Genomic DNA, 27273 nt, shown 5'->3' with positions numbered 1-27273 from the left:
GATTTTTGTTGAATAATAACCGATAATTTTTGACAATGTATAAATCATTCTTATGTAATTATATTATCATCCTGTAATTTAATTAAACTGAGGTTACTTTACTTAATCTTCGGCTACTCCCGCTTTGACGGATACCCGTGCCATTCCTTTCCACTATTTCAATCCATACTCCGTTTTTTGGCTGTAATACTAGGCCAACTCTTTGCTTAACAGCACGATTTGCAACTAGACGAATATCGTAGCGTTGAATAATCTTGGCTACCACCAATGTAACAACACCCATTGCAAATATCTGTCCAAGGCATTTCCTGGAGCCAGCTGAGAAAGGCAGGTAAGCAAATGGGTGCCTATCTCTTATTTTCTCCGGTGTAAAACGTAGCGGATCGTAAGTCATTGGGTCCGGCCACCATTCCGCTTGATGATGAACGGATATTACTGGAACTTCAACAGGACAACCAGTTGGCAATTTTACATCTTCAATTTTGATATCTTTATCGAGGCAACGACCACTTAAAAATGGCACAGGTGGATAAAGACGAAGCGCCTCCTTAACGCACATGATAGTATACTTCAAGGATGTGATGTCTTCCCATTCTAGCTTATTCAGATGTTGTAAGTAAGCATTGACCTCATCGCGAACTTTCCTTTGATGGCTTCGATGTTTCCCAAGACAGTACAACGACCAGGTAATTCCATTGGATAGCGTATCATAACCGGAAAAAATAAAAGAATTAATTTCATCCCTGATATCATTTACTAATAGTTTTTGACCATCGCTATCTTTGACAGACAATAAGATATCTAAAAAATCGTTCTTATAACTACGGTCTTGCGATTTATCATTCCTTCTCATTTCTTTTTGGCGTTCATGGATTGCATCTTCAGTATATTTGTGAACAAGATCACATACGGAATAAAATTCTCGACCATTTCGTGTCATCCAATATAGCCATTCATTGGTGATAGATGGATTTAGTATGCGTTCGTGAACAAGAGAGCTCATTTTTTCGAAGGCTTTAACGAATGGATGTTTACCTTCCACTACCTGACATGCATAGCGACCGGAGAAAGCGCAACGCATGATAATATCGAAAGATAGCATTTTGATATCGCCATACATATCAAATGTACGTTTCATGCGACTATACACATTCCAATGATCTGTCATAATCTTAACGCAATCGTGTATAACAGGTGCACTCTTGGATAAAAAGGTTAAATTGAAGGCTCCGCCAATAAGGCGCCGCTTTTGCTGCCATTTTTGTCCATTTTCTGTCAGTAATCCATTGCCAAGCCAAGGCTTCAAGTAGCTGACAAAAATGCCGTCTTTGTCTTGTGATGCACTTAGGACTGCTTTAATAATATCAGGATGTATGCATTGCATCGTTGGTCGAAACGGACCTAACCAGAATCGATAACATTTCGGAAATTCTTTAGCTAGTTGATGTAAGTCATCAATGGTCTGTTCGTCTGTACCATGTAAACAGTTGAGATTGCCATTCACCCAACTAGCAGGCGGTCCAGGGAAATCACGCAAAGCCCTACCGAAGGCGTAATACTTGGCGATGCTTTCCAATGCCAGCCCAATTAAACAAAATAATATGGTTACTGCGGCAAAAAATATATACCAATACATGTTGTATTCAATGGAGAGAAAATACGCCAAGTTTAATTCGTTCCTTACGCTAATGTAGTGTGTATTCAAGTAGTAAAGACTGTAATAATAATAATAATATTAATTTCCTTCAATGATTTAGAATCAATTCTACGTAGTTGTTAGTATTCTTGTAAAATTCGCGTGTGCTAATTCCAATCACTGCTGTCCTATTTGTTATACCGTATGCTCATAGACTATACATACACTTACACCTACATGTAGCCAATTCAACAAAGAAAAGTATACTATAGAAGTAAAGCGTTATAATTTGGATGGTTGGTAAGTACAGTACGTAGGTTGTTTTCTTCTCCTTTTTCGATCTCCGTCTGAAGTCAAGATTTAGTGTTTAAAGTCAAAAATTTGAAAAGCAACCAAGTAATACTAACAACTTGTAGGAGATACTACGTTTCTTGCAAGACGATGGATGAAATTTATAATTTTTAATGTTGTAGGATAGTGGGCTTCCTAGTCCATTCGTTACTGTCGTCTCGACCTACTACAATAGTTATAGTGTAGTTGATAGCACAAAGGATTATCTCCCAATTTTTCGATACGCTTAGTAGGAAAATAAACAGCTTAAAACCGCTTTTAATTGTGCTAATAGCGTCAATAGTGAAATTTGTTGATCTATTACTACTATTCTGATAGCTACCACAATACTTGGCAATATTGTTCGACTTTAGTATTAGAAAACTATGAAAGCAATCAGTTGACGAAAAGGAGTAACGTCGTCTGTCTTGGTATTCATCGAGTCTACAAGCTTGATTTCATTCACCGTTACCACCTATTTAGAACTTTAGTTGATAGTAGAATATAGTCTGAAGGAAAAATTTCATTCCTACATTGGTCGCTGTCCATGCGTCGAGGTTATTTCATAATAAATAAACTAATTAGGAGTGAATATTCAATCCAATTACAGTAATAAACTGTTACTAATAATTATAACTACTCTACAATCCAAATTGAGTCGCACGCTATTTGGCGTTTTTGATAACTGCAGTACAGTACAGTATACCCTATCGATGGAATCAACGATTTACAGTCTCATCCTGTATTTTTGTAGACTTGATAGCAGACTATTCAATTGCGATAGTCGTGATCGAGTACTATAGATATCGCCATTAGTAAAAAGATTGAATACTTTTTTGATTAATTATGCATGATAAGGCATTGTTTGGTTGTTTTAATCTAACAGATTTCTTTGTTTCTGATGACAATGATATCTAATGTGACTGACAGCTTTTGGTCTAGAATAATACGATGACAGAGATCAGTGCATAACGATCTCTACCAGCGTTGCTATTGCAGTATTACACCGCAGCTATACAATAAGGGAGGATGGCCTACAAATTGGCGACAATCGATCATGCTGCATAGCTGTTGTAAAAAGAAAAGTGCTTATGGCGCAGTTACAGACCAACAACAACTACTTGTAGGACAGTAGTTGACTGCGAGAGTATAGAATGATTATCCTGTATGCTGCATCCTCGTACAGCGGGAGCAGATTTCCTTTGATAATAAGCGTTCATCAAGTCAGCATTTTTTAATAATCCATACTACAGGGAATATAAAACACAAGTTATTACTACTTGCAAAGGATCAACACCAATGTACGACTCCCGTCTATCATACGTATAAAATCGGCTGTATCGATATCAATAAATAACTCGTTGATTGCATGTACTGTACTGTATACAGTATGTCATATATACAGTATACAGTACATACTGTACAGTATGTGCGTCCATGAAATACGAATCTACTGTACTGTACATGTCATGTAGGGGAGTCATATATTAATGTTGATCCCTTGCAAAGCACAACCGGATGTGCAAGATCGACTAGTATCAAGGTTTCCTGCTTTCCAGCAATAGTACTGTATTACTGGAAATAAATGAAAGTCGATAGATTAGCGTTTTCCTTTTTCACCAACTGTAGCCTCAAATCATGTAACGGTACTGTCAATAACAGCATGATCGTAGATACGTACAATAATTGTTGTTATGGCAATTGTAATTAATGAGTCTGCTTGGCTGGACTGTGCTTGTCGTCAAGAATACAGTACATACTATTCTTTCTTACGTATTTTATCAGTAATTATATACACCTAATCTCGGTCTGGTTTAGGTCTGAAACCTTTACGAATTCAATACCGAAAGCCAGCTGAGCCAACACTATAAATTTGAAATCAAACCAAAGTAAACCCCAAAATGTTTACCATTTTCAGCCAAACCTACTCTTTGAAAATGGTTCATATTAGAGTTCTGTACACAATGTAGCACGCGCTCTTACTGTACATTGCACTCGTGAACATACACTACAGTATAATACTGTGTACTTACGGCATAGTGCAGTATATTGTACAGTGCGAATAGTGTACTCTACTGTACAGTAATGTAATATTACAAATGTGCAGGATGAGGGATATCTACTCTCATTTTATTTGTATTTTAATAGAAAGAGAGGAGGCAAGAAGACTGTGAGTGAGGAGAGGAGAGCTCAGGGCTGAATAATATCGTAGACTGAGCGTACTTATACGGTAACAGGTAGTACTGTAATGACAAGTGGCACATCTGTATCGTCAATGTACAGTCTATTACACGTACGTGATATAATCTACGGACGTTATGATAGTTTATTATGCTATATGTATGACTGGAACTCTTTCTAAAGTTGTCAAGTTTAGTCCATGGACTTTTCGGTTTACAGATGTCGCTGTTTTAGCCTAAATAAATCCTAGCCGCAGTCTCGCGGAAAGGAAGAAGTGCAGTACAGTGTACAGTCCAGTCCTGCTACAGTCTACAGTACTGTATACTGCATACAATGTACTGTACAGGATTTGCTACCGGTCTTAACGTACCGGACCCACATTACGCTACTAGTACTACGAGTATCAAGGCAAGATCAATCCTGTCATGCTGGAAATAAACATAGTACTTTTACTGCTCTATGATTAGAATTGCATTTGTTGTAGCCTTCTGTAAAAAATAACTACTTCAATTTATCTCAGAAATATTGTTGTGCCATCGATTGAGCGGAGTAAGTAATTGCTGCATCGCCTAAATACGCCTAAAAGTAAGTCAAATGAGAGCAAAAGCTGGAGCAGCATTGCTCGTGTTACGGAGATTCCAGCTACGTTGGGTTGGCAACAGCTACCTTATGGCTCCTCTTCAACGAAGTAAGTGTGAAAATCGACCCATCGGTAATCAACACTAAATTAGTGATATAATCCACTGCTATTTATGAGCTGCATCCTTTCATCTTTACGTAAAGTATCACGTAAATCAGTCATCAATGCAACATGATTGCACTCATTATAAATACTCTACTATGCTCTTTCTGGTCTATCATATTAAAATACTGTACTGCACTCGTGCATACAGTACTGTATCTGCCATGCTGTGCTGCTTTTCCAGTCCTAGCTGCCCTCTACTTCGTACGAACTTGTTCAATCTACATTCAGTACTATCGATAGTAAAAATGCACGCCTATATGCATGCACATCTTCGTCTCATAGTCAAATTTTCGATTAAGTTTCCTTACATTTAGTATTTTAAATATTCAACAATCAATCCTGTTTTATCTGCAATGGTAGACCTATGGATTCGTATACAAGCAAATCATAAAGTGAGAGCTGGAAATACAACGGATGAATTTGCCTCAAGAGGTCATGCAAATGCACAACAGAAACGTTACCAACATCAGATCTCCTTTTCAACCAAAAATATTCCTAATAAAGATAGTGTAGTGGATATCCTTACTAAATATAAGGTACCATATGATAAAGGCCACGCTACCATCATTACAACTTGTCCTAAAGTATGTGAGCATGCTGGCAGCAACGAAAAATGCGTATATATTAACAAAGTAACTGGTTCGTTAATATGCAAGAGATGCGAAAAAAGAGGCGAATGGCAAGATACTAGAGGTTCATCTAAATGAATATTTTAGACTATTGCACGCTTAGATGTATCCATGATTCACGCATTAATTATTTGGCGATCAATTGGTGACAAATAAATTGTTCTATCATTCATAATTATAATTGTAGATTGGTATAGCGGAAAAAAAAAGGTTAATGAAAGTGAAGTAAAAGTCAGTAAAACAGAGGATATGACATCAGAATGGGAGACCTGTACTCCGTTTGAGGAGTGTGAAAAGGATATTAAGGAGCAAATAGTCAAGAAATACGGCATTCAGGTCGACTTGGGCAATATAGTTATAATGTACGCATTGAAGGTATCGAATGAATGTTATTTTATTACACTATTAGAGCCTACAAGAAGATTACTGCAAGAAATTTCAGCTTCGAGTCAAAAAATTGAAGGTATTTGCCATCACTAATAAGCTATAATGATCCGTATGAGGTGCTGTAAGCGTGATGATCATGCAGTCTTTATCGCTCTAATTTGTTACATGGAAATCTTGAAGCTATCATCAGCGGATGAAGAACAATATTACTTCCTTTGTCCCTGGTTTGACTTTTCTAATACAGTATGTGGAATTAAAGTGTTACTACCTGAAAGGACAGACGTTTCGTCTTTGGAGACTCTTGCAAAGTAGCTATTAACCCGATAATAACATTTTACATAATTTGTACCAGCTTTCTAAAGTAAACTGTATTAGTCTCACTCTAAAACATTAAATCTCTAGAACTTCTACTGTTGGACTCTTTGGCTATGATAATATACAAAAAGAGAATGACGAAGTAATATTTAGTTACATCATCAGTGTATAGTAGCTTTGAGTAGCTTTGTTGAGTCGCGTTTCCTAAATACTGACGATAATGAAACTAATTCTTAGGTGGTATTAACTGCAAATGAATTTGATGCCATGGCCATTAATCAAGGCACTGGAGTACCGGCGGTATCCTTACCTAACGGAAACGTTCTTCTACCTGTTGATCTTGTTCCACTATTCGAACAATTTAAGCGTATTACTATTTGGCTTGGCAATTCGGTCAAAGATAAACGTATGGAATTGCAATTTGCCAATAAATTGCAAAGAGAACGTTGCTATTTTTTACCGTACGTCAGCTAATTCATCGCTCTAAATAAAGTACAAGTTAGACTCATGTCTTACCTGTAGTTTGTGTTATATAACAGATCTACCTTAAAAGGTGAATTTCCGACAGCATTGGAAGCTTTAAATCGGGTAAGAGGTATTTTTGCATCTTCACAATTCAACTGATTTCTTAGAATATTAATATACCTTCATTCTTACATACTAGGGAGTGGACTTGAAGAAAGTTTTAAATTCCGCTCATGTCGTAGCACATAATCGAATTGTGACCTTTACTGATGTTAGTATCGATATTGTATCGAAATTGTACATTATACAGCATTTTTATTACCCAAGCGAATGAAATATTATAATCTCTGTATTTAATGAGGCATTTCTTGAATTATAGTTAAGACAAGATGTATATAATGAATTCGCTAATAGGGAACAAATTATCGGTGTACCAGTAAGTTGTGTAGTTATATCTTGCATCATTATCTAGATTACGATTGCATTTAACTTTTAGCACAGTAGCTACTACACTGTATATCTCACATAGGTGTTGTCCTTGGAAATAAGTAATGCATCGATATCTAATTGATACAGTAGCAAGTAATAAAAGTACATTATATTCTCTCATAACAGTGGCAGCGCCATCCTGAACTAACGAAAATCCTGAAAGGCCATAGAAGAGGGGAAATGACAATTTTTACTGGGCCTACTGGTTCTGGTAAAACTACTTTTATCAGCGAGATTTCAATAGACCTGTGCAATCAAGGGGTATTGTAATAATTAATAGTCATTACAAATAAATCAATTACTTGTGTCCATGTTATTAAATATACTGTATTTATGACTTGCTTATAGGTCAATACATTATTTGGAAGTTTCGAAATTCGTAATGTACGGATTATGAAGACCATGATGCGGCAGTTTTCAGGGTAACAACATGACTGTAAACGCCGAATACCGTTAGAGAGTTAAGATTTTAACAAGTTATTTTATCTCTCTTTTAAAATATAAATACGCAGTATAAATTTCGAGGAAAAAAACAAATTAGGTAAGTTCGAAAAGTACGCTACACAGTTTGAAAAATTACCGCTGTATTTCATGCATTTCTACGGCTCCCAGGATATTAAGCGCGTCATTCAAGTAAGTGGATGATGACAGAATATTATCACTATCATGCATTCGAAATGACTTTACGATTTTATCACATAGACTATGGAGCACGCCGCTTATATCTTCGACATTGAACATATTATAGTAGATAACTTACAGTTTTTACTGAATGTTGATACCAGGTATGTTGTGATTAAAATTCTTAGATCAACGAGTATAATTTTATTATTATACTGGAATTTGATATTGTGAAATGAACTAACTATAAGATAATGTTATTCCATAGAGATGACTTCGCATTCAGACAACAAAATTTAGCCTTAAGTTTGTTCCGAAGATTTGCCTCGGAAAAAAATGTGCATGTAACTCTAGTAGTTCATCCGCGTAAGGTACCATTAGCTAGTTATTATATGTTTCATATGTATTCATCTAGAATATCTGGAATTACATTTAGTTGAATTGCGAATAGTAAGAATATGTACTCAATAACTACTAGGAAAATGACGACACAGATTTGCAAATGGCGTCCATCGGTGGATCAGCGAAAGCCAGTCAGGAAGCTGATAACGTCATGATCTTACAAAATATTCGATACAAAGGAAAATCAATACAGGTTAAACAGCACGATATTTTCAGAATGTGTAAAAACTATAGTTGTGTATATCTTCCCTCTCAATGAAAGGTAATATATAATAGATTAGATTTAATACAATGGAATGACGTTGTGTCTAGGTATTAAAAAATCGCTTTGACGGTGACTTGGGCTCCTACAAGATCATGTTTTCTAAGGAAAATTTATGTATGGGTTCCCGATCTAAAAACTTCACGGCAAAGGCATTAGATGCTGCTATAGCTAGTGAAGAAATGTCGACACCGGATGCGAAAAAATCATCGAAAAAGACTACTACAACAGAAACAGGTGAAGAAAAGTCTTTACAGGATGCAAAAAAACCAACAAGAAAAGTTGTCAAAGGTGTGCAAGTTAAAAAGCTGAAACTAACTGGCAAAAATTAATGATATGGAAAATACAAATTATCTAATCTAGAAGATAATCTGAAGATATGCGTATCTCCTTGCCTTTTTGGCCGTAAATCATGACTGTTAAGTCTGTCATTAGATCCTTTGTATTCATGTCTGCCTGGTTAAGTATGGTTATATAATTCTGGATGACTTTCCTTAGCTTATTATATTACTATTAAAATGTGCAGAACTGTACTATAGAACTGGACAAAACTACTGTATATTGAATATTTTTCAATGAAAGCGTGAATGATATCAAGTTAATATTTTAAATTTTATGAAAACGTAAATAACATCATTCGTATTAACTGCCTCATTAGTACCAGTATTATATATAACTCGAGTTCAACCGGAATTATAACTATAAAATAAATTATATTTCATTTAGATTCGCAACTATTTTGTACTACTGTAACTGTATATCACTGGCAATCCTTTAATGATCTAGAAAATGTGGTAATAGCTCACTGACACACAACAAAGCTTAACAGGAATATGTTTATTATATTACACGTGTATGACAGGATAATTTAATAAAATCCATATTTACATCATCGACTGATCTTGTACTGTGATTCTAGATTCTTTCTAACGTCCGATAGTTTTATATCTGATTAATTTGCAATTATTCATATACATATATAACAGTGTAATAAGTTGTATCCCAAAGTATGTTCGATAGCCACTTTCGCATAAATTGTACAGCGCATATTTCATATTGAACGTAAATAGAACCGATATAAAATGTTATAATCGGTGCTATTGGTTAGTGTGGTGTTATTATTCTTTATTACTTAGACTTATCAAGCTTCATTTTCTTTTTAGCTTTCTTTCCAGCTTGATCTTTTTTCTTATCCTTCTTTCTCTTTAAACTGCCGTTGTTTCTGTTATCGTCATTACCGCCATTAGAAATGATGATTTCCGAAGGGGAATCAGTCGTCTTTCCCTTAGTATCTCGAACATTTCCTTCATTAGGAATACTTCCCGTCTTATGACTAAGATAGAAAGGATAAGCCCATTAGTATTGTTATATATCATAGAAGCAGGAATTGAAACGGTTATATCCTACAAAGTAGAGATACTACTGTATGAGAAATTGCTACAACTATTGCATTTCAAGAGAAATAGGCCTGAAATTAGAGTACATTACAATCCTTCAATTGTTGACACTGTAGCAAGCGAGAACTACAACATCACCCATTTTGATGTAGACTGAAGTGCTAATTTTTGATCAAAGTGTATAGACCACAAGAGAAAATCTCTTTTATTGGTCTTAATCAAACTAAGTTATAATCAACAGCTATGATTTATGAACTATTGACATCACCTTTGATGGAGCTTGCCACCAATGGATAAGAGTCCATCTTCAGTATAAACAGTTTTGACTAAAAATGCTACATTTTTACCTACTTGCAGTTGCAAGCCGATCAACTTTTTCTTTTTAAGATGAATAGAGGCATTAATACATTGATGTACCAACAAACCAAAATAATCGGCACCAATCCTAGTTACAACTCCAATCAATGTACTGCCTACGGTAGGCTTGAAAACGACATACTCAACTTGAACTTTGACCACCAACACAGGTAATTCATCCACGACTTTAGCTTGATCTTGCAACAAATGGACATTACCAAATGCTAATACTACACCTGCTAATTGATGGCAGTAAACTAAATTCTTCTCTTTCAATGTAGCTGTAATACCATCGTAAACATTACTTAAAAAGCGATACGGGAGTAAAATCTCTTCTACCCGTTGCTGAACATTAAGGCAAGTATATTGTCCATTGCATAACTTTTTAGCTTCGCCAAAATCCGGTGCATGTACTCGATAGTCATTGGTCTCCTCACATTCGTCAGCCATTTTATCTTACTACTAACCGAAGAGATAATGGGAAGCAGCTACACACAGTAATCTAACATATAAATCGAAAAATGTTTCTGTCTAGATAGTCAAAGAATATGATCTTGGGATTGCTCTATCTTTTAGCTCAGCTTTGCACACCGATGGCAGAATTTGTCCATGGGTGCATTGATTGCTTCAGCGTGGAGAGGCGACTGACACTACTTGCAACGAAAGTACAACTACGCATGTGCTGTATGTTACAGTGTACTGTATACTGTACAGTGTACAGTGCATAGTACAGTACAGTAACAGCTGTACAGAGTGCTGGACAGTATCGAGCGATTCAGTGGATTGTACAGTACAGGACAAGTGTCCATTATACAATATACAGTACAGTATTACACAACCACCATGATCGTACTACAGTATAATGTGCAGTACAGTTAGCACATCGACTGTTCACTATATACAACATACAGCTATTTTACAAACCTTAAATGTTATTTAGCATACATACCTAGACCTTTACATTGATCTGATATCTTATCACCATTCTTACTTCGTATTACTATTACTATTGCATTGATAGTCTGTACAGACATTGAATTGAAAAATCAAATTCACAATTTACAGCTAATCATCAGCGAAGTAAAGCTACGAAACAATGGATTGAGACGTCTTTGACTTCCATACGCGTATAATCGTGAAGTATAGTTTCACATGCGGAATAAGTAATATGAAGAGAAAGCTAATTCTGCCACGCAATACTTCATTTCTATTTTCTTCACACTATTGTAATTGTTGTGTTGTCGCGTACTTGCTGTACGCCTCAATACGAGCTCGAGGACTCGTTGTACATAGTTGCACAAAGATCTCGGAGAGTGTCCGATACTGCATCCCAAATTTAACTATTTCTCAGTCTCCGAAATTTCAAACTGTTACTCTAAACGATTAGCAACTACAGTATTATTAAAGTACATTAATTCAATAACACCATCTACTGGTATCGGATTGACCATCAATCGTATAATCACGTACAGTACAGTACGTTACTAATGCAGATAAGCAATCCTGTATACTAGGTACAGCAGAATGCAGGAGATAGAGTATAAATATTATGAAACATGAAAACCCGATACGAGCTAATTCAAATTTGATAATTAGTTTCCTGAACTATTTCTCACAAACAGTATTATCAGGATAAATCATAAAAGTGCAGAAGTATAATTTAGATTTATTTAATTTAATTTGTGATAATATTTTTCCATTTATAAAATGCAGTTGTCAAAGTTTGCGTAAATTCTTTTAGATTATCATGCTCATGCATAACTTGTCTAAATTGCATTAACATACATAGCAATCCCATCATGGTCTACACAAGGTTCGTACATATAAATTAGATAAAACGCTTCATACATATGCAATATCACAGCACATACAATTCGATAAATCCTGGAATTACCACAATCACAATGAAATCGAGTATTTATTTGTGTTACCAACCTACTGTGATATATCTAGCAAAGCCTGAAGTGTCACACGGTTAAATTAAAATAATAATCTTCATCAAGTATTTCCATTAGAAGTAGCAAAAAGCACATATAACATTATACTAATATTATGATCAAATGATTTCTATCCATCCATGAACATTTCTGTCAATCTACATTATGTGCACACAATCCGTCAAATCCCATCACGAATTTATTGATCAAATGGTGACCCGTGCATACGTACAATCCATCAAATCTTCATCGACGAAATTTAAAGCTATCATTAATTTGATGCTCTAAGTGTAAATCAACAAAAGAATTGCTAGAGTACGCTGCATAATAGAATAAGAATTAGTTTATATTCACTTTCAAATATTTTATTTATAATCGTATTTGTCGTATTTGCTGAAGGTATTGACGCGATTTCGTGGTAATTCCCCAAAAATATCGGTACTTTTCTTACTGATGCTATTTGCGATAGCCTTCATACTTTCGGCTATATTATCATGCCTTTCTGGTAACGGCTAAAAATAGATAAATTGGTCACTATCGCCTTCATATTTCAAAAGTGACTGCTATGTTACTAAGAATATATTTAGCTATAACTGCATTATTACGTACTTCAATGTCAATAGGCTTCTTCTGACTGCGTTCTAATAAACCTATATTTATTGGCAAGGAATTCGCACAAGGCCGGCTTATAGAACGCAATCGAGTAGCTGGTAGCCCAACAACTACATTTTCAACTTCTTCGGACAAACTATTATCTGTAAAAAAAGAACATAGAATGAGTAAGCTACTGATTCAATTTCATAATATTTCTCTGAAATCACAACTCTCTTTTATAGTGACTCCACAAACCGTCGCTATGGCTATTACTGTTGCTAGATAAATCATCCGATTCGCATTGCATAGGCTTTTCGATGGTAGTATCATCTTCATCCATTGCAAACAATGCATCAGCTACAGTTGTTATAAATTCATGAAATTAGTTTACAGTTAAATTTATTTATCAATATCTTAAAAATGAACATACGATCTTCGTCCTGGTAACCACTAGTATTCATTTCAGGTACATTATTTTGACGACCGGCAGATCTCTGTAGAAATTTATAGTAAAATAAGAAATTCTAACGTACCCGTCACTAAAATCTCAAAAGTTCTTACCCTCGACATCTGAGATAAATAGGAACTAGTTTTGTCATCATTCCAAGGCTTTTTTTGCTTCCATTGAGATCGATTGGCTATATTATCTATATTATGATGATTATGACTATTGTCTTCGGTTATATCATCAGCTACTGGTAACTCATCGCCATCATCTTCTAACATTGCATCTGAAATATTGCTTTCAATATCTTCACCAGTGGCATTAATGACAACTCTATGAAAATGAAAAATTACGGTAAAGAACTTGTTTAGTAAGTGTTTGTACAGAAAACTCTTAATAAATTTTCAGGAAATAGCTATGACTAAATTCTCACTTTCGCAGAGAGGCTTCATGGCTTTTTATCAGCACCTTCAATGCAGTGTATTCTGCTTTCTGTTTTGCAATATAAGAGCTGCAATGTACAGTTAATAAGTCAATAAGATAGCATCGCTTGTAAATTATCAATTACTTGAGCAAATCTATAGATATCAACGTTTAAATACTTGCATGCTTGCAAGTTACGAAATACTATCATTGTAATAACTTTACACTACAAGTCTATCGATAGCATTTGCAACTACATACTTGATTCTTTCCTTCATAGCATGTTCCTCGACTTCCAAGTACTTTTGTGAAATTTTATCAATAGAATTGAATACAGATCGAATTTTTTCTCCAAAAAGGACAGCTCTTGAATCTATAATGTGTGAATAATACTTGGTAAGATTATCTATACGAATACTATTTTACTACTACCGACGCGATTCTTGAATATTATACGATATTGTAGCTATATCAATAAATCTGATCCAAAATTTACATAATGTATATACTCGTATATACTGTGCATAAAATTTTCTGCTTAAATTATCTAGTATACGAATTGATTTAAATCGGAATAAGTATGCTGTAACATACTGTAGATATCTTAAAAGTTTCTCGTACGTAACATTTTACTCGCATAAGTAATCAGAAGCTAAAGCAAATTAAGCAAGCATTATTCGAAATAACTACTATGGCAGATTCTTTACTATTGTAATTACAGTCCTCTATATAGTTTCATTATTAGTCCTTATCCATAATAAATCTGAACAGTTGAAACGTCATAACAAAAGAGTAAGAATATGCGATTTAATGCGTATCCAGTAAATAATAGAATTATAAATTTAATCTTTACATCATTAATCGAGAATTTGCAGAACTCTACCCACTGAATCCTATTTTAATAGTTTCTGGGTCATGTGCAAATATATTTTATTTTAAGTAGGTGCTCAATACCTATTTCTACTGTAGACCGTACACAAAATACGAATACAACGTACTGGTAAAAAGTTTAACTATTTCAGGTATTAATATAGTAAATGACAACTGTAATGTATGATGCAGATAGTTAGCGAGCTATATGTATAGCGGTATAAGTTATAAGATAAATGTAATCCTATCGTAACATTTTAGTTAGTTTAAAGACCATGTGTTATACGACTGGGAAAGGACTTACGGGTATACGAGAGATTTATTACAAGAAAAATAATAATTTCACATAGAATCGTTAAATCTATATACTCCAAACTTACCGTTTGGTTCTGTTCCGTTTCTAAGGCCAATTTTAATACGAAACGCCGGACAAAATCTCATCTTATCCGACTTTGTGGCAGCGACCTCATCGAAAGGCTAGTATAAATAAAAAACAATATTTCGGATCATAAGTAGAGTAAAGGCAAATGAAAAAGTGCAAATGAGGAAAAAGTTTCGTACGGGTACAATCCTAAACATAATAGTGCAGTATTACTCGTTTCGTGTTAATTTTTAATTTGTACAACACCCAAAGAAGTATTCACTTTATTTATCTAGTAAAAGTGACCCAACTTTTAATTTGAGAGATAGCAGTGTACTTTAATTTAGGTAATTCCAAACATTTAATATACATTTACACTTCAACCAGATAGCATTACTTTTCAATTGAATAAAAAAGCTCACAATTCGCCGCAGAGATCAACACAGTCTTGTACTATATTGGTTGCGCTAAACAATCTCGTAGTTGATAGAGGTTTACATTTTACCTATTCTATTAGCTACAAATTATCATCAAATAATATCATACCTGTAATTCTCGAGTGGCAAGTACCATATCTAAGCCAATGCGAGAGTGAATTGCATGTGTATCTGTATTGCAATTGACGCAACTACATATGATCCATTCCTTAACGGCTCTTTGCCGAACTAGAAATTTATGTTCCTGTAAAGCCATTTGAAAATAACATCGGTGATCAAGATTGAAAATATCTTTTATCTAGGAGTTCCGTATTATTAAGTAAACTCATTATTGCAGTACTTTTATCCTTTAAGAAGACAATGTAAGACAATTTCCGAACCATATTACTGTACAGTACAGTAAGGCACTCAGTGTTATATCTATATAGATCTGATACGTATCGTCTGTAAAGTTCATAGAAAATGATCAACGGAAGCAAACATTGGGAGTAAGCGTAGATGCACCGCCGTACTGTACTTTACGTAGGTGGTCCACAACAAAATATTTTTCTTGCAGTAGTTGCGGATGCACATTTAAGTAAACACAATCTCTCATTCTATATCACCAGTTCGCAGTTACACCTAGTCATTTACAGTTCGCTGCTACAAAATCTACCGTACACGAAGAATACAGCATGAATGACGAGAGTATACAAAATGTTGCTACAACTAACGATTAAGGCAGAAAACTTACGAAAGAGTACTGTATACATAGTACTCGTAGTTCATAAGATATCGTAATTTAACCCCTCTGCGGAGTCTAGCTCTAAGGCCTTCTGATCGAACTGTACGCTCGAAGTTCGGTTATCTAATTGATGTACTATAATGTCCTGATACAACTACGCATAACCTTTATCGCAACAGGAGTAATAATACCAACGTCGTCGTCTACTAGTAGCGATTTTATAGTTTGTAAAATCTTAATCTTCAAATACTGTGATAGAATAACTGCACTGCACAGACTACACAGATAATCATAATGTCTCTGGCCATACGACCATGTACATTGTACAGTACTGTACTTCTTTTATACGTAATAATGCATCCATCATTCACGATCGCATAGGAAGGATGTTTATTAGCTGGCATGCCGCTACCTCTACCCGATGCAGCTTATTCTGGATGCAACAACTTGTATTGAAATTGTAGCAATAATAATGTCTGACTGATAAGATCCAATCTCGATGTATTATAGAAACGTTAAAACAATACGTACTAAGTTGTACATTTTTAAAAGTGCAATCGAACGAGAAGTCAAGAATAGAATCTTTGCATCAGTGGGCATACAGTATAAGAAATACTCAAGGCCCGCATACGATAAGACTTACGATTGACCTATATACATTTACTTCAACAATTTCCAAAATATTCTGTGAATGGCAGTACTTTAAATCCGTGGGATATCAATCTATTTGGTCAAGTGTCCAACAGCGTAGCAATGAAAAGTTATCTATCATAGCATAATATTTATTTATCATTCGCTACGTCTGCCGGTTTACATTAAAGCAAATGCAGTACTGTACAGTACAATCATTGTCAGCTTTGAATGCTAATACAACGTCGATTCCACCTCTGGGAAAGAAGATAACAGACGGAAGAAAATTCATGCGAGTTTGGGTTCTAGGTGTTAAATCGTCATTTCTCAATCGCAGTACGAACCTCTTTTTATCACCTGTATTGAGTAAAAGCAAGTACACAGTACGGACATACAGTATAGTCATCCGAAAGGAGAAAGTAGGAATATGGAAATTGGTCTAAGCTTGATATCCATGCAAGAGTATTTGCAGTAACATGTTGGACTGACACTATGACACATTTTCAAAGCAAAGTTGGACTAGCCAACGGCAAATCCATCTGCAATGTACATTTACTTTTGCATACCTGATTGATACCTCCCAAGTTTAATTTTATTTGATCCAGTGGTTGATTGAAGAACTTATCTTTATGCTTTAACTTCTCCATTGTATCAATAGCTTGCTTTTCTCGCCAATGGATAGTAATATTCAAACACTGACAAGTTAGCTTTTTGGCCATCTTGAATTGCTACTTTCCTACCGTCTACAATGAATTAATCAAAATACGTGTCTACAACGAGGTCATTAACTCGCTTTCCCCCACTTCACGTCCAACGACGTCAATGGCAAAATTGCTTAAGCCCAGCGGCGGAAATGTCAAGGGTAGTACCAACAAGAGTACGGGCACTTTGAAAGCAACCAATAAAGGTAAAATAGACTGCTGAAATGGGTAATCAACTCGTTGAACTACTATCAGCTAGCGATTGGAAGGCAATTGAAGGTATTCGAGGGGCTAACTTTGCCAACCAATGGACAAAATGATCTCAGTGAAATTTGCAGTGAAAAAAAAAAATTTTCAATTGCAGTTACGTCGTCGACTGCCCGCTAAGTCCCATATATAAGAACAAGTCTTAAAAATTTGGGGGGGGGGGTTTTATACTGACTGTATTCCCCCTATACTGTACTGTAGTATAGTACTGGTCCGTCTACACTGTACGGTACTGTACTGTACTGTAGAACACCGGTGTCTTTGTGTACAGTACTGTACAGTACTGCTGACGGTGGGGATTTCCTTGCAGTTTACAGTACAGTACTGTAGGAACTTACTGTAACATTGCGCCCGCGCAGTGTCACAGCGCATCCATCACAAAGCATGTGACTCTCATACGACCATCACTCACCTCTAAACGATGTCGCTGAGAGTCGGTCAGCTTAGTGAAATCATACTGAATTTGCGCAGTGGAGCTGTACAATACTGCCTCGATCGATGACCAGCAGGCTTAATGAAGCAGATTGCCAAGCGATGCAATCCATCAATCAATACATTGGCTCATTAAAATCAATTTATTAGTCATGATTATTTTGAGTCTTGCTAAAGAAGAAAAAAACAATGTTATACGCGTACAGTATTATCATTGTCATGTCTACTGGGTCCCAAGCAAGGACTACTGCAAACGGCAATCCTTTTTTTTCTAGTAGTCCATGACCGCTAGACTTGAAATGGACTGGAGAGAATGCGATACCCAGATACCCAGTAGTCTAGAAATTCCAAAATGAAATCCTTTCGTCATGACAAGAACTTATCGGAGATGCAGTATGCCAATAACTTTGAATAACCTGCCAAATAAGATGACATTATATTGGCCATCTTTCAATGATGTAGTTTATATTCAAGATGTTACAGTTAATGTTTAGTGCATGCCCTGGACACGAATCATATATTATAATCCGTCAATGTTATTGATAAATATTATTGCTATTAATTGAGCGTCTACTCCTTCAAGATTTATCTTGGCATGGAAGGTCATCCTTATTGGCATAGTAGTTCAACTTGTAAGGACAGACACCCAACAGAGCCAGTAAGAAAGATAAAATTGAGCAAAGGCAACATACATCTAGTTTCAGAATCTTTGAATAATTCAATTTTTATTGCTTGAACAATCTTGGTAATAAAGATATTGTACGAATACGTATATCAATAAATGTCAATGATGAAGAAATTAATAAATAATTGATTATTTTCATCAATACACGTACATCTGTTAGATAACTCGACTGAAAGTCAAGAAAGTAGACTAGTACTGTACATTACTCTTGGGTACAATATTACAATCCTTTTAACAATAATAATAATCACAATAACGATGAAACACTTGAGTCAAAGCCCACATATTATTTATTTTTTAATCGTACGATTTGGCATGTTGACCAAGAAGTGAAATGGCTTAATGCCGCTATTTGGCAACTAGTTGACTTATTCTATATAATAAACTAGGCACAAATAAGCAATCGTAACAAGATTTGATCATTTACTCAATTTTTTTCATAAAAAAAAAAAGACAAATATAAGACCGCGGCTGAACGGGAATATTAATGCAAGCAATAAAGATAACATGAAACAGTGCTAGAAGCCTATAATAGAAATAAAATTCTAAGAGATTGAAGTATACAAAGGCAGGTAAAGATGATTACCACCTTTCAAGGAATTTGTTGATCAACTACAGTACTAATACTTTCAAAAATGATAAAACGCATCGAAGCGGTGAACGATGCACAATTGAATAGTCATTTACACTTAGTCACTGTAGTGGCGTAAAAATTCTGTATCCTACATCTTTCTTACAGATATTTTAATTTAATCTATATATAAATTGATGTTGTATAGAGTAAAAAACAAAAACAAAGATTCATCAATACATTATCTACTGTACACATACAAACGTATATATGCTGCACTTATGTGTACATGTAACCACATACAAATAATCTTAGGTATTTACTATTAAAGTAATAATTTAATTTAAATTATTTTTTTACATCAAAATTAAAATGGTGCCTTCGTCTCGATGATTTAGCGATCAATGTAATAATAACATACGTATATTTGGCAATAGAACATTAGAGTAGAAATATAATTACGGTAATATTATTATTTATTATCATGCTTCAATACTAGCACTTGATGGAAGCGGTAATGTACCATTAATTTCAGTAGTATTTTCGGGAATAGGTGGTAAAATTTCTGATTCATATATATCATCATCGGGCACATCCACAATACTACGCACTGTTGTGATAGTCGTTAATGATTCACGTCTTGAATCATGACTAGCATTCAATCGATCAATGTAAGCTTGTAATGTTGGCGGTGGTTGAACCACACGATTAGCACCATCTCGGTTTAATTTTTTGTTGCCGTTGCCGCGTGAATCTTTCCTTCTTTCTCGACCATGCACCGGACTGACTCTTTTCGTACCTGCTCTAGGATGTGTGGTTGTTTTATTTGTGGCACTTAGCGTTGAATCAGTAGATGATATTCTATCGAATCCTGAACTTGACCAATCTGGTCGTTCGGACTCATTAGCTAATGTAGCATCGATTGCCTTAATTTTCATCTTTTTAGGCAATTTAGCTTGTGCTTGAGCGTGATTGTAGTACAACGAGAAATTATTAACGATAACAGGTACCGGCAGAGCAATGGTTAATACTCCAAAGATGGCGCATACTGAACCAACAATCTTACCCATCGTAGTTTTAGGTGCGATATCACCATAGCCAACTGTAGTCATTGTAGCGATAGCCCACCAGAAGCCTTCAGGTATACTATAGAATTTATTATGATATGAACCTTTCTCGGTGTAATAGATTATTGTAGAAAAGAAGAGAACTTGAATAGTCACGAATATAACCAGTAAGAGTAACTCTTTCCAACTACTGCGCAAAGTATGATACAGAATTTTTAATCCAGTTAAATGCTTCGATAATTTAATTATTCTAAATAGACGTACTAATCTGAAAAAGCGAATAACTTCAGAAAACGTTAGTACTGATTCTGGTATCGAAATATACGCTGGTGAGGTAGACGTTGAATTATTAGTAATATTGCTAGCCAGTGATTCTATCGATGTGCGTGATACCGTTGCGGCTGCAGCAGTAGCATTACGAATGATGGCACCTTGGATGACACGAGATAGCGCTAAATTGATATAGAAGGGGATCAATGCTAACAAATCGATTAGGTTCATAAAACTCCTGAAAAAGTATCTAGGATCTGGACAAACGGCAAAGTGTACTATGAATTCGAGAGTGAAAAATGCATTGCAAATATAATCCACAACCAGTATTGATAATGAAGGGAATAGCTGCTTTTGTATACGACTTGCATTTGTAGTAAGGATGCTAATATTTTCCTCATATGTAATATTTGTATCCGGTTGCATGGTTTCCAAGCAGAAAACGAGGATGGAAACGAGAATTAAAAACAGTGAAAAGATGGCTAAAATCTAAAAACGAGAAAAAATACATAAATAAGGATTAAAGCATATTTTAAATTTAGCGTAAAATAAACGAAAATGAGACAGGAACTATCACGAAATTGGCCGAAATATGGATTCCCTCATGTGAAATTATCCAAGACTATTTCCTCTTACAAATATCGATAGCTAATTGTATTTGTTTTACTATTTGTACAGAATGTTTTAAATTATCGAATAACACGCTGTCTTACGGTAACGTGGCAACATACTGCAGTCTTGCGAATGTTGCTTCAGATATACCTATACATTAGCTTACTCCTTTAAAATATCCTGAAATTATTATTCATTAAGCGATAGAATAGAATCGTAAAGGAAATAAAGAGATTAGTCTCCAACGGTGAAATTTTTAAGAAATCACTTTCTTTCGACGTTTAGCGATGAGTACTGTACGGCGTAGGGTTATTATTTTCGTTCTTATCCTTTGATGCGGTACTTGTTGCAAGTTTTAATTACTTCAAATTTTTACTCTACGCAAATCTCCCTTACTCTTACTGACTCTCTACAGTGGCCTATGTACTTCTTTTTATATATATTTTTTGATGCCGTACTTTGTAATGAGTTTAAGTACCTCTAACATTTCACTCCATGTAAACCGACTCGTACTCCTGCTTACTCTTGAAGCTGTACGAATATCATAAAACATCACTAACTAAATAAATAAATGCCTACAGCAAGAACAGCAGAGAACTATTACAGCACCAGATTCTGTTTGCTAAAGGCGTCTGCTTTGTCTTGTATTCTAAAATAATCAACAATTTTGCAATGAATCATTCCGTATACAATATAAAACTTTTAATTTGATATTAATGCCTTTGGGTATAAAATGAATAAATCTATACAGAAATTTACAGTTCTTTATTTTATGCAACAACAGCCCTTTTATAGAGATAGCGAGGAATTCCTTTCTACCCAACAAAATGAAATATCCATTCCGAATACCAAAGACTGCAGCGGACTTTTGACTGTTTATTAAAGGATAGAATATACATGGTGCTGTCGAAAATATTGCTATAAAAATCTTAATTAAAGAAAAAGGGAAATTTACGTTGATGCGGTAGACGGGAAATGCTGACGATATAGGCGTAAGACTAGTTATAGCCCTGCACGAATTATGCTAAGCCGCTTGGGTCGGTAAAGTTGCAACCATATAAATGCAGACTAGCTAGTTTTATGTGTATGATGTTGTCATGCAGGAATTTTAGTTGCCAATTCAAAAATCCTATCAATACCACTTACAAGGCCCATTTTGACCGGTCTATCTGCTCTTTGTCTCTCTCAAAATGTATTTTTTATAGTTATTATTACGGATAAATGATACCGCAGAATCTAGATCTACTTAAATAAGATTGGATTCGAATTCCATAACAAGAAAATAATTGACTTTGCTTTGGAAACGCTAGATTTGAACATTAAAATAAGCCCGATTTGAAATACATAGAAATGGTGACTGTAATTAAAATTTTCAATCCTTGAAATAGATCTGCCCTTTTAATACAATCTAATCGCATTTAAAACTGTAAGCTAATTGTACGGTTGTCTAGTCAATTTGGAAGGAGAAGGGGGACAAAGAAATAAATCTTCCTTATATAGTACTATGATAATGTAATCGATCGAACTTACTTTAGCAGACCGTGATGAGTATGGGTCATCGACGAGCTTCCATAACTTAGGCTTTAATTTCTGCCATCGCGTTTGACGTCTATTTTGTATACGATCAAAGAAGGTTTCTTCAACATCTCTTTCTTCCAAATCATCGGTTTCGTAAAATTCAATATTTCTTAGTGTATCTTTAGCGTCGCGATGCTCACGATAACTTAACCAACAACATGCCTCAATTTGATTTTCGTCGATACCCCAATAATTTAATTCTTCTTCAAAGAGCGGACCGCATACATTAGACGGTTTATGTAATTTACCAGTACGATAATAATTTAAAATTGCAGCAAATACATGAGGATGACGATCAAAAAAATATTCATTTTTCTCTGGATCATAATCTGTAGTATTCTTTGAATTAGTATCACATAGCCAAGACAATCGTGTATCAGGCAATTTCTTTAATGTTGCCCAATAAGTTTCATGGCGTGTACCGCCACAATTGATAGTAATGCGCTCTTTAGCCGAAGCCGATACCGACGCCTTAAATGATGGCCTTCCAATGCTACCATCATCACCCGAATCAACTTCTCTGACAGAAGTTGAGGCCTCATCGCCGTGATAAGTTAGTTTACTATCACGATGCGAGAAGCCTTTCGAGCCGCGCTTCATAGTGTCTAACTTCTATCGGTAATGTTGCAATTGCTTGCTGTTTGATTTCGATCAATAATATTGTTATAAAAGTAACCTTAGTAATGGAGATCCCACAATAATAACGTATAACTTACTGAGAACTCTTTTTTCATCCCCGTAGATAACTTTCTACCACTTCTAGATCTACTTTATTCGATTTTTTCCACGTCTTATCCTCGTTAACAAGTATAATATAAGATAGTTGATTTTCTGAGAAATGTGTCGTTTCAGTCTAAGAATGATGACAATGAGAAAGAAATCGGAATAGAAATTAATTTTCTCTTTTTCAACATAATTATTTCTAAACTTTTTAATAACTTTTCTTATAGTCGTCACAGACTTTAGGATTTTATTTTTTCAACCTCAATTTTAAAACTTTACTTTTAATTTAGCTCAATTGCCGAGAATATTATCGATATATGAATAGGCTCTGAAACGCCGCTCCTACAAATATAATATTACGTGATTACTTTTATCGTATTTTAAAGTACAGTTAATTTGCCACTAACTACACCTGTGTATCAAATTAAGCTGCAATGATTATAGATGATGAGAAAGATATAATTTCATTTTGCTGTTCTAAACTATGCCTCTTGATCGCGGTAGTGAAGCGAAAAAATTAATTTTGTCTGCTAGATATGATGGCAAATTTTTCGTATGCTTCATCAATAGAAAAGTTAAATTGTTCATACCTTTCTAGAAATTAGAATGACTCTCTTTTTCTGTGATCGACATCCATAGGATAGTCACTGAACACTATTTAAGGAGAAAAAGAAAGGAAAAAGTCAAAAATTTTAATGGCAATAAATAGCAGAGTGTATACTAATGCTGAAGAAAAAGCATGGAGATGCAGCAACTATTTCTTGGCTTCTATAACCAAAAATAATGCCAACAGAAAATTTTGTATTATTAATTACTGCTTTCAATATCCATTAGCTATTGACTGCTATATCGCGTTTCATAACAGCTATTTGTCTTTAACATTAATGCCATGGTTTTTTTTATTTCTCACTATTTATTATAGCATCAAAAAGTCTTCCATCGTCAAGGTAAATATCGATATCTATCTCACATATTTTTTTGTTTATAGAGAATGAAACTGAAGTTGTTAAGCTCTAGGGTATATTAATAAGAAGAACGGAAAAAAGGAGATGATTTAGTAGTCTGCGATATAAAATTCAAAAATCTTGAAAGACTATCGTCTAAAAACTTTCAGTGCAACCAATCGCCATGACAGAACAAGACAAGGAAATAATTTAATCATCAACAAAATATGAAGTCTATCATGAAAGACTCCATTCATAATTTAACATCGATTAAAAAATTGATTTTTTTATTTGGTTAAAATAAGCAAGAAATACTAAACGTAAAAATTTTTAACTTTATACGTTTAATTTTCAATCTTAAAAAGTAGTTTCTACCTGATTTTCTTTGACGCTTTACCAAGATATTAATAGTGAATAGTTTAAGAAATTTTATTGCTAAGTAATTTTTCTTTCCTTCGATGCCTTCTTTTAAATTTAATTTTTTCTTGATACTGGTCCAATGATGATTATTTTTTTATTGAATGACTGGTTGAAAATTAATAATAATACTTTGATGAAATGGATAGGAAAACAGACCTAGGCTCTCTTTCCCTCTCGCTAACTATGCGTATCGATTTTTTGCGGCAGTTGACTTATTCTTTCCCAACTTTTTCTTGTGATCAAATGATATGTACGCGGTAATTTGCTATATCAGGGCTTATGTTAAGTGTTGAAAAGATACGATGAAATAAAAAAATGGAGAAAATGGATGGTAATAATACACTATAGCATAACAAACCCAACTAAATAAAACTTTAAACAAATTTAGCTGTTGAATATCGTCTCAGTCGTCGATTAAGATTTCTTTTTCCCGTTGCTATGGGCAACAATGATGAAATCATTGTTCAATTGTAGTTTGCTAAATAATAAGCTTGAACAAGATTGGCCAACAACAAATTGATAACGCATGCCCTCCAATAGGACAGGATGCAATGACAATACATTTTGCAGATACATAATTTACCGTTTATAATGAGATGACGTAAATGATAAAGGTACACCTGCCTGGCAGACAGCAATAGCTTACACTACCGTGTCCTTACTTCATACTATCATCCTATTATTCTATTTATACTATATATTGCTCCATATCACGTATTACATTTCTATTTAGGTGTAAAATCGCAAAATCTATTCTAATTGATACAACATTTCGATGATATATATATATATAGTATTCTATTATACCGTAGAAAGGGGTAGAAATGATAGAGCTTTGTTAATTTTGAAAGATTAAATTTTTTATAAAATAGTCAATTCATCACCTACGGGGTAGAAAGAAATACCGCTCCAAATAATGAATACCGAAATTAAAAATTACTTATCAGTCTTCTCAATGATTTTATACTCTATCAAGAGCAATCTTTTACAAGCTCGATAGCTTGATGAATAGTGACTCATTTATAGATACCTGCCGCTTTCTGGCTTGTTTTCACAATCAATGCAATAAGTTGCTACGCGGGCGACCAAGCCTCGTTATAGATTCTATATTCAATATAGGGAGATCAGAGATAAAATGGTACAATTATATACGCTATAGAAGCGCTTTTTTTTCAGTACTGTATTCATCGTCTTATCCTATTCTCTCGTGATCACAATGTGAATGGCCGATTGATGTTTTACAAGCCATTATTAAATGGTAAAATTCGTGGGCGTAAGCAAAGTTGTTGTAGCAAGGTGTGATGTACTTGAAAACGATTTCTACATTTTAGAGTTATTAGTATGTCCTTTACACTATATAGTAGCATTGCGTCCTCGTGACAGGATTATATGTCAAGATGTTATCAAAATAATCTCATACCACGTACTTTTCTGTCTGAGTAACACATTCTGAATATAAAGAGCAGTTAGTCTAGTTTCCACTTCCACTGGTCAGCTCAAGTTATTGATAGTGATATTTCTATGCGATAAGTAAGCAACTTATGAATCATGATAATGTGCAACTCCATCTTGCTTCATTTCGTTCACTTTGTCTTCTTTATGATATAATCTTATTACATACATCAACAGTAAATAATAATTGGCGTTTAAAAACGAAAATAAATTAATATCTATATTTTTACGAATATTTAATACCTTACTCTTCGTAGTAGCAATATTATGTTTACTCGTAGATTAAATGTATTTCGTACAGTTAGGAAAGTTATCAATAATAAATCGATTAATAGCTATGCAAATATTAGAATGTTAAAATCCAAGCTTAAAATTATATACTAATCGATTGATAATAACAATAACTTCGCTGACAGTTCATGGAATACATGCTCATGTATACAAATCAATTGGACAAAATCTAATAGTTTACCTATAAGTGTTGTAGTTTTGAGATTATAGCTTTTGTAAGCTGAATGAGAGGCTCCTAATGTCGCTGTTTGATAATTTTACAGTCTTAAACTTTACATAAATATTACGCAACATATTCGATTTATGTGTTGATAATTCTATATCAATATATATAAATAAATATCTATGTATTTATAATTCGTATATGTCATAAAGCTTGTAATGTACAGCAAATAAAATATGGTTAATTACAATAGTTAATCAATATAATATTTCTTAAATTTAATTTTCAGTTATAAGAAGCAGTCAATTCATTTATAATGATAAAATTTTGAAAGAATTCGATTATGGATTGTTATTATCGCTATGCATATCATCTAACTATCAACGTAACTATTAAATTATATTGATCGAATAAAGTATTTTTTATATTGCATTTGTATCGTAAGTATTTTGCAGTAAAT

At 34.4% G+C, this 27273-nt stretch overlaps 5 protein-coding genes across 5 annotated transcripts; 1 reads left to right on the top strand and 4 right to left on the bottom strand.

Annotated features, from left to right (window-relative positions):
- Positions 1-82: 82 nt before the first annotated feature.
- On the bottom strand, positions 83-1636 carry TRIADDRAFT_51938 (uncharacterized protein; the record flags this gene model as incomplete). Its single annotated transcript, XM_002107899.1, has 1 exon — positions 83-1636. The coding sequence occupies one exon, from the start codon at positions 1634-1636 to the stop codon at positions 83-85; it is 1554 nt and encodes a 517-aa protein (XP_002107935.1).
- A 4824-nt stretch (positions 1637-6460) lies between these two features.
- On the top strand, positions 6461-8794 carry TRIADDRAFT_18685 (uncharacterized protein; the record flags this gene model as incomplete). Its single annotated transcript, XM_002108675.1, has 11 exons — positions 6461-6684; positions 6763-6811; positions 6888-6959; positions 7068-7124; positions 7304-7438; positions 7526-7599; positions 7690-7810; positions 7880-7962; positions 8067-8169; positions 8277-8393; positions 8513-8794. Coding segments are annotated over 11 exons (1317 nt in total), but the record flags the coding sequence as incomplete, so codon positions are not given.
- Positions 8795-9590: 796 nt separating this feature from the next.
- On the bottom strand, positions 9591-10666 carry TRIADDRAFT_51936 (uncharacterized protein; the record flags this gene model as incomplete). Its single annotated transcript, XM_002107898.1, has 2 exons — positions 9591-9795; positions 10128-10666. 2 exons carry the CDS (start codon positions 10664-10666, stop codon positions 9591-9593), a joined length of 744 nt encoding a protein of 247 aa, XP_002107934.1.
- Positions 10667-12518: 1852 nt separating this feature from the next.
- TRIADDRAFT_63504 (uncharacterized protein) lies at positions 12519-15539 on the bottom strand (the record flags this gene model as incomplete). Its single annotated transcript, XM_002107897.1, has 9 exons — positions 12519-12665; positions 12763-12908; positions 13003-13104; positions 13178-13241; positions 13309-13525; positions 13626-13703; positions 13877-13988; positions 14866-14962; positions 15393-15539. The coding sequence occupies 9 exons, from the start codon at positions 15537-15539 to the stop codon at positions 12519-12521; spliced, it is 1110 nt and encodes a 369-aa protein (XP_002107933.1).
- A 4686-nt stretch (positions 15540-20225) lies between these two features.
- Positions 20226-23285, bottom strand: TRIADDRAFT_1922 (uncharacterized protein; the record flags this gene model as incomplete). Its single annotated transcript, XM_002107896.1, has 3 exons — positions 20226-20662; positions 20792-21119; positions 22773-23285. Coding segments are annotated over 3 exons (1278 nt in total), but the record flags the coding sequence as incomplete, so codon positions are not given.
- Positions 23286-27273: the final 3988 nt, after the last annotated feature.

The sequence above is a fragment of the Trichoplax adhaerens genome, genomic scaffold (assembly GCF_000150275.1).
Source record: "Trichoplax adhaerens TRIADscaffold_1 genomic scaffold, whole genome shotgun sequence".
NCBI lineage: Eukaryota > Metazoa > Placozoa > Uniplacotomia > Trichoplacea > Trichoplacidae > Trichoplax > Trichoplax adhaerens.
The sequence above is the reverse complement of the archived record's forward strand: the minus strand, read 5'-3'. Positions and strand labels throughout refer to the sequence as shown.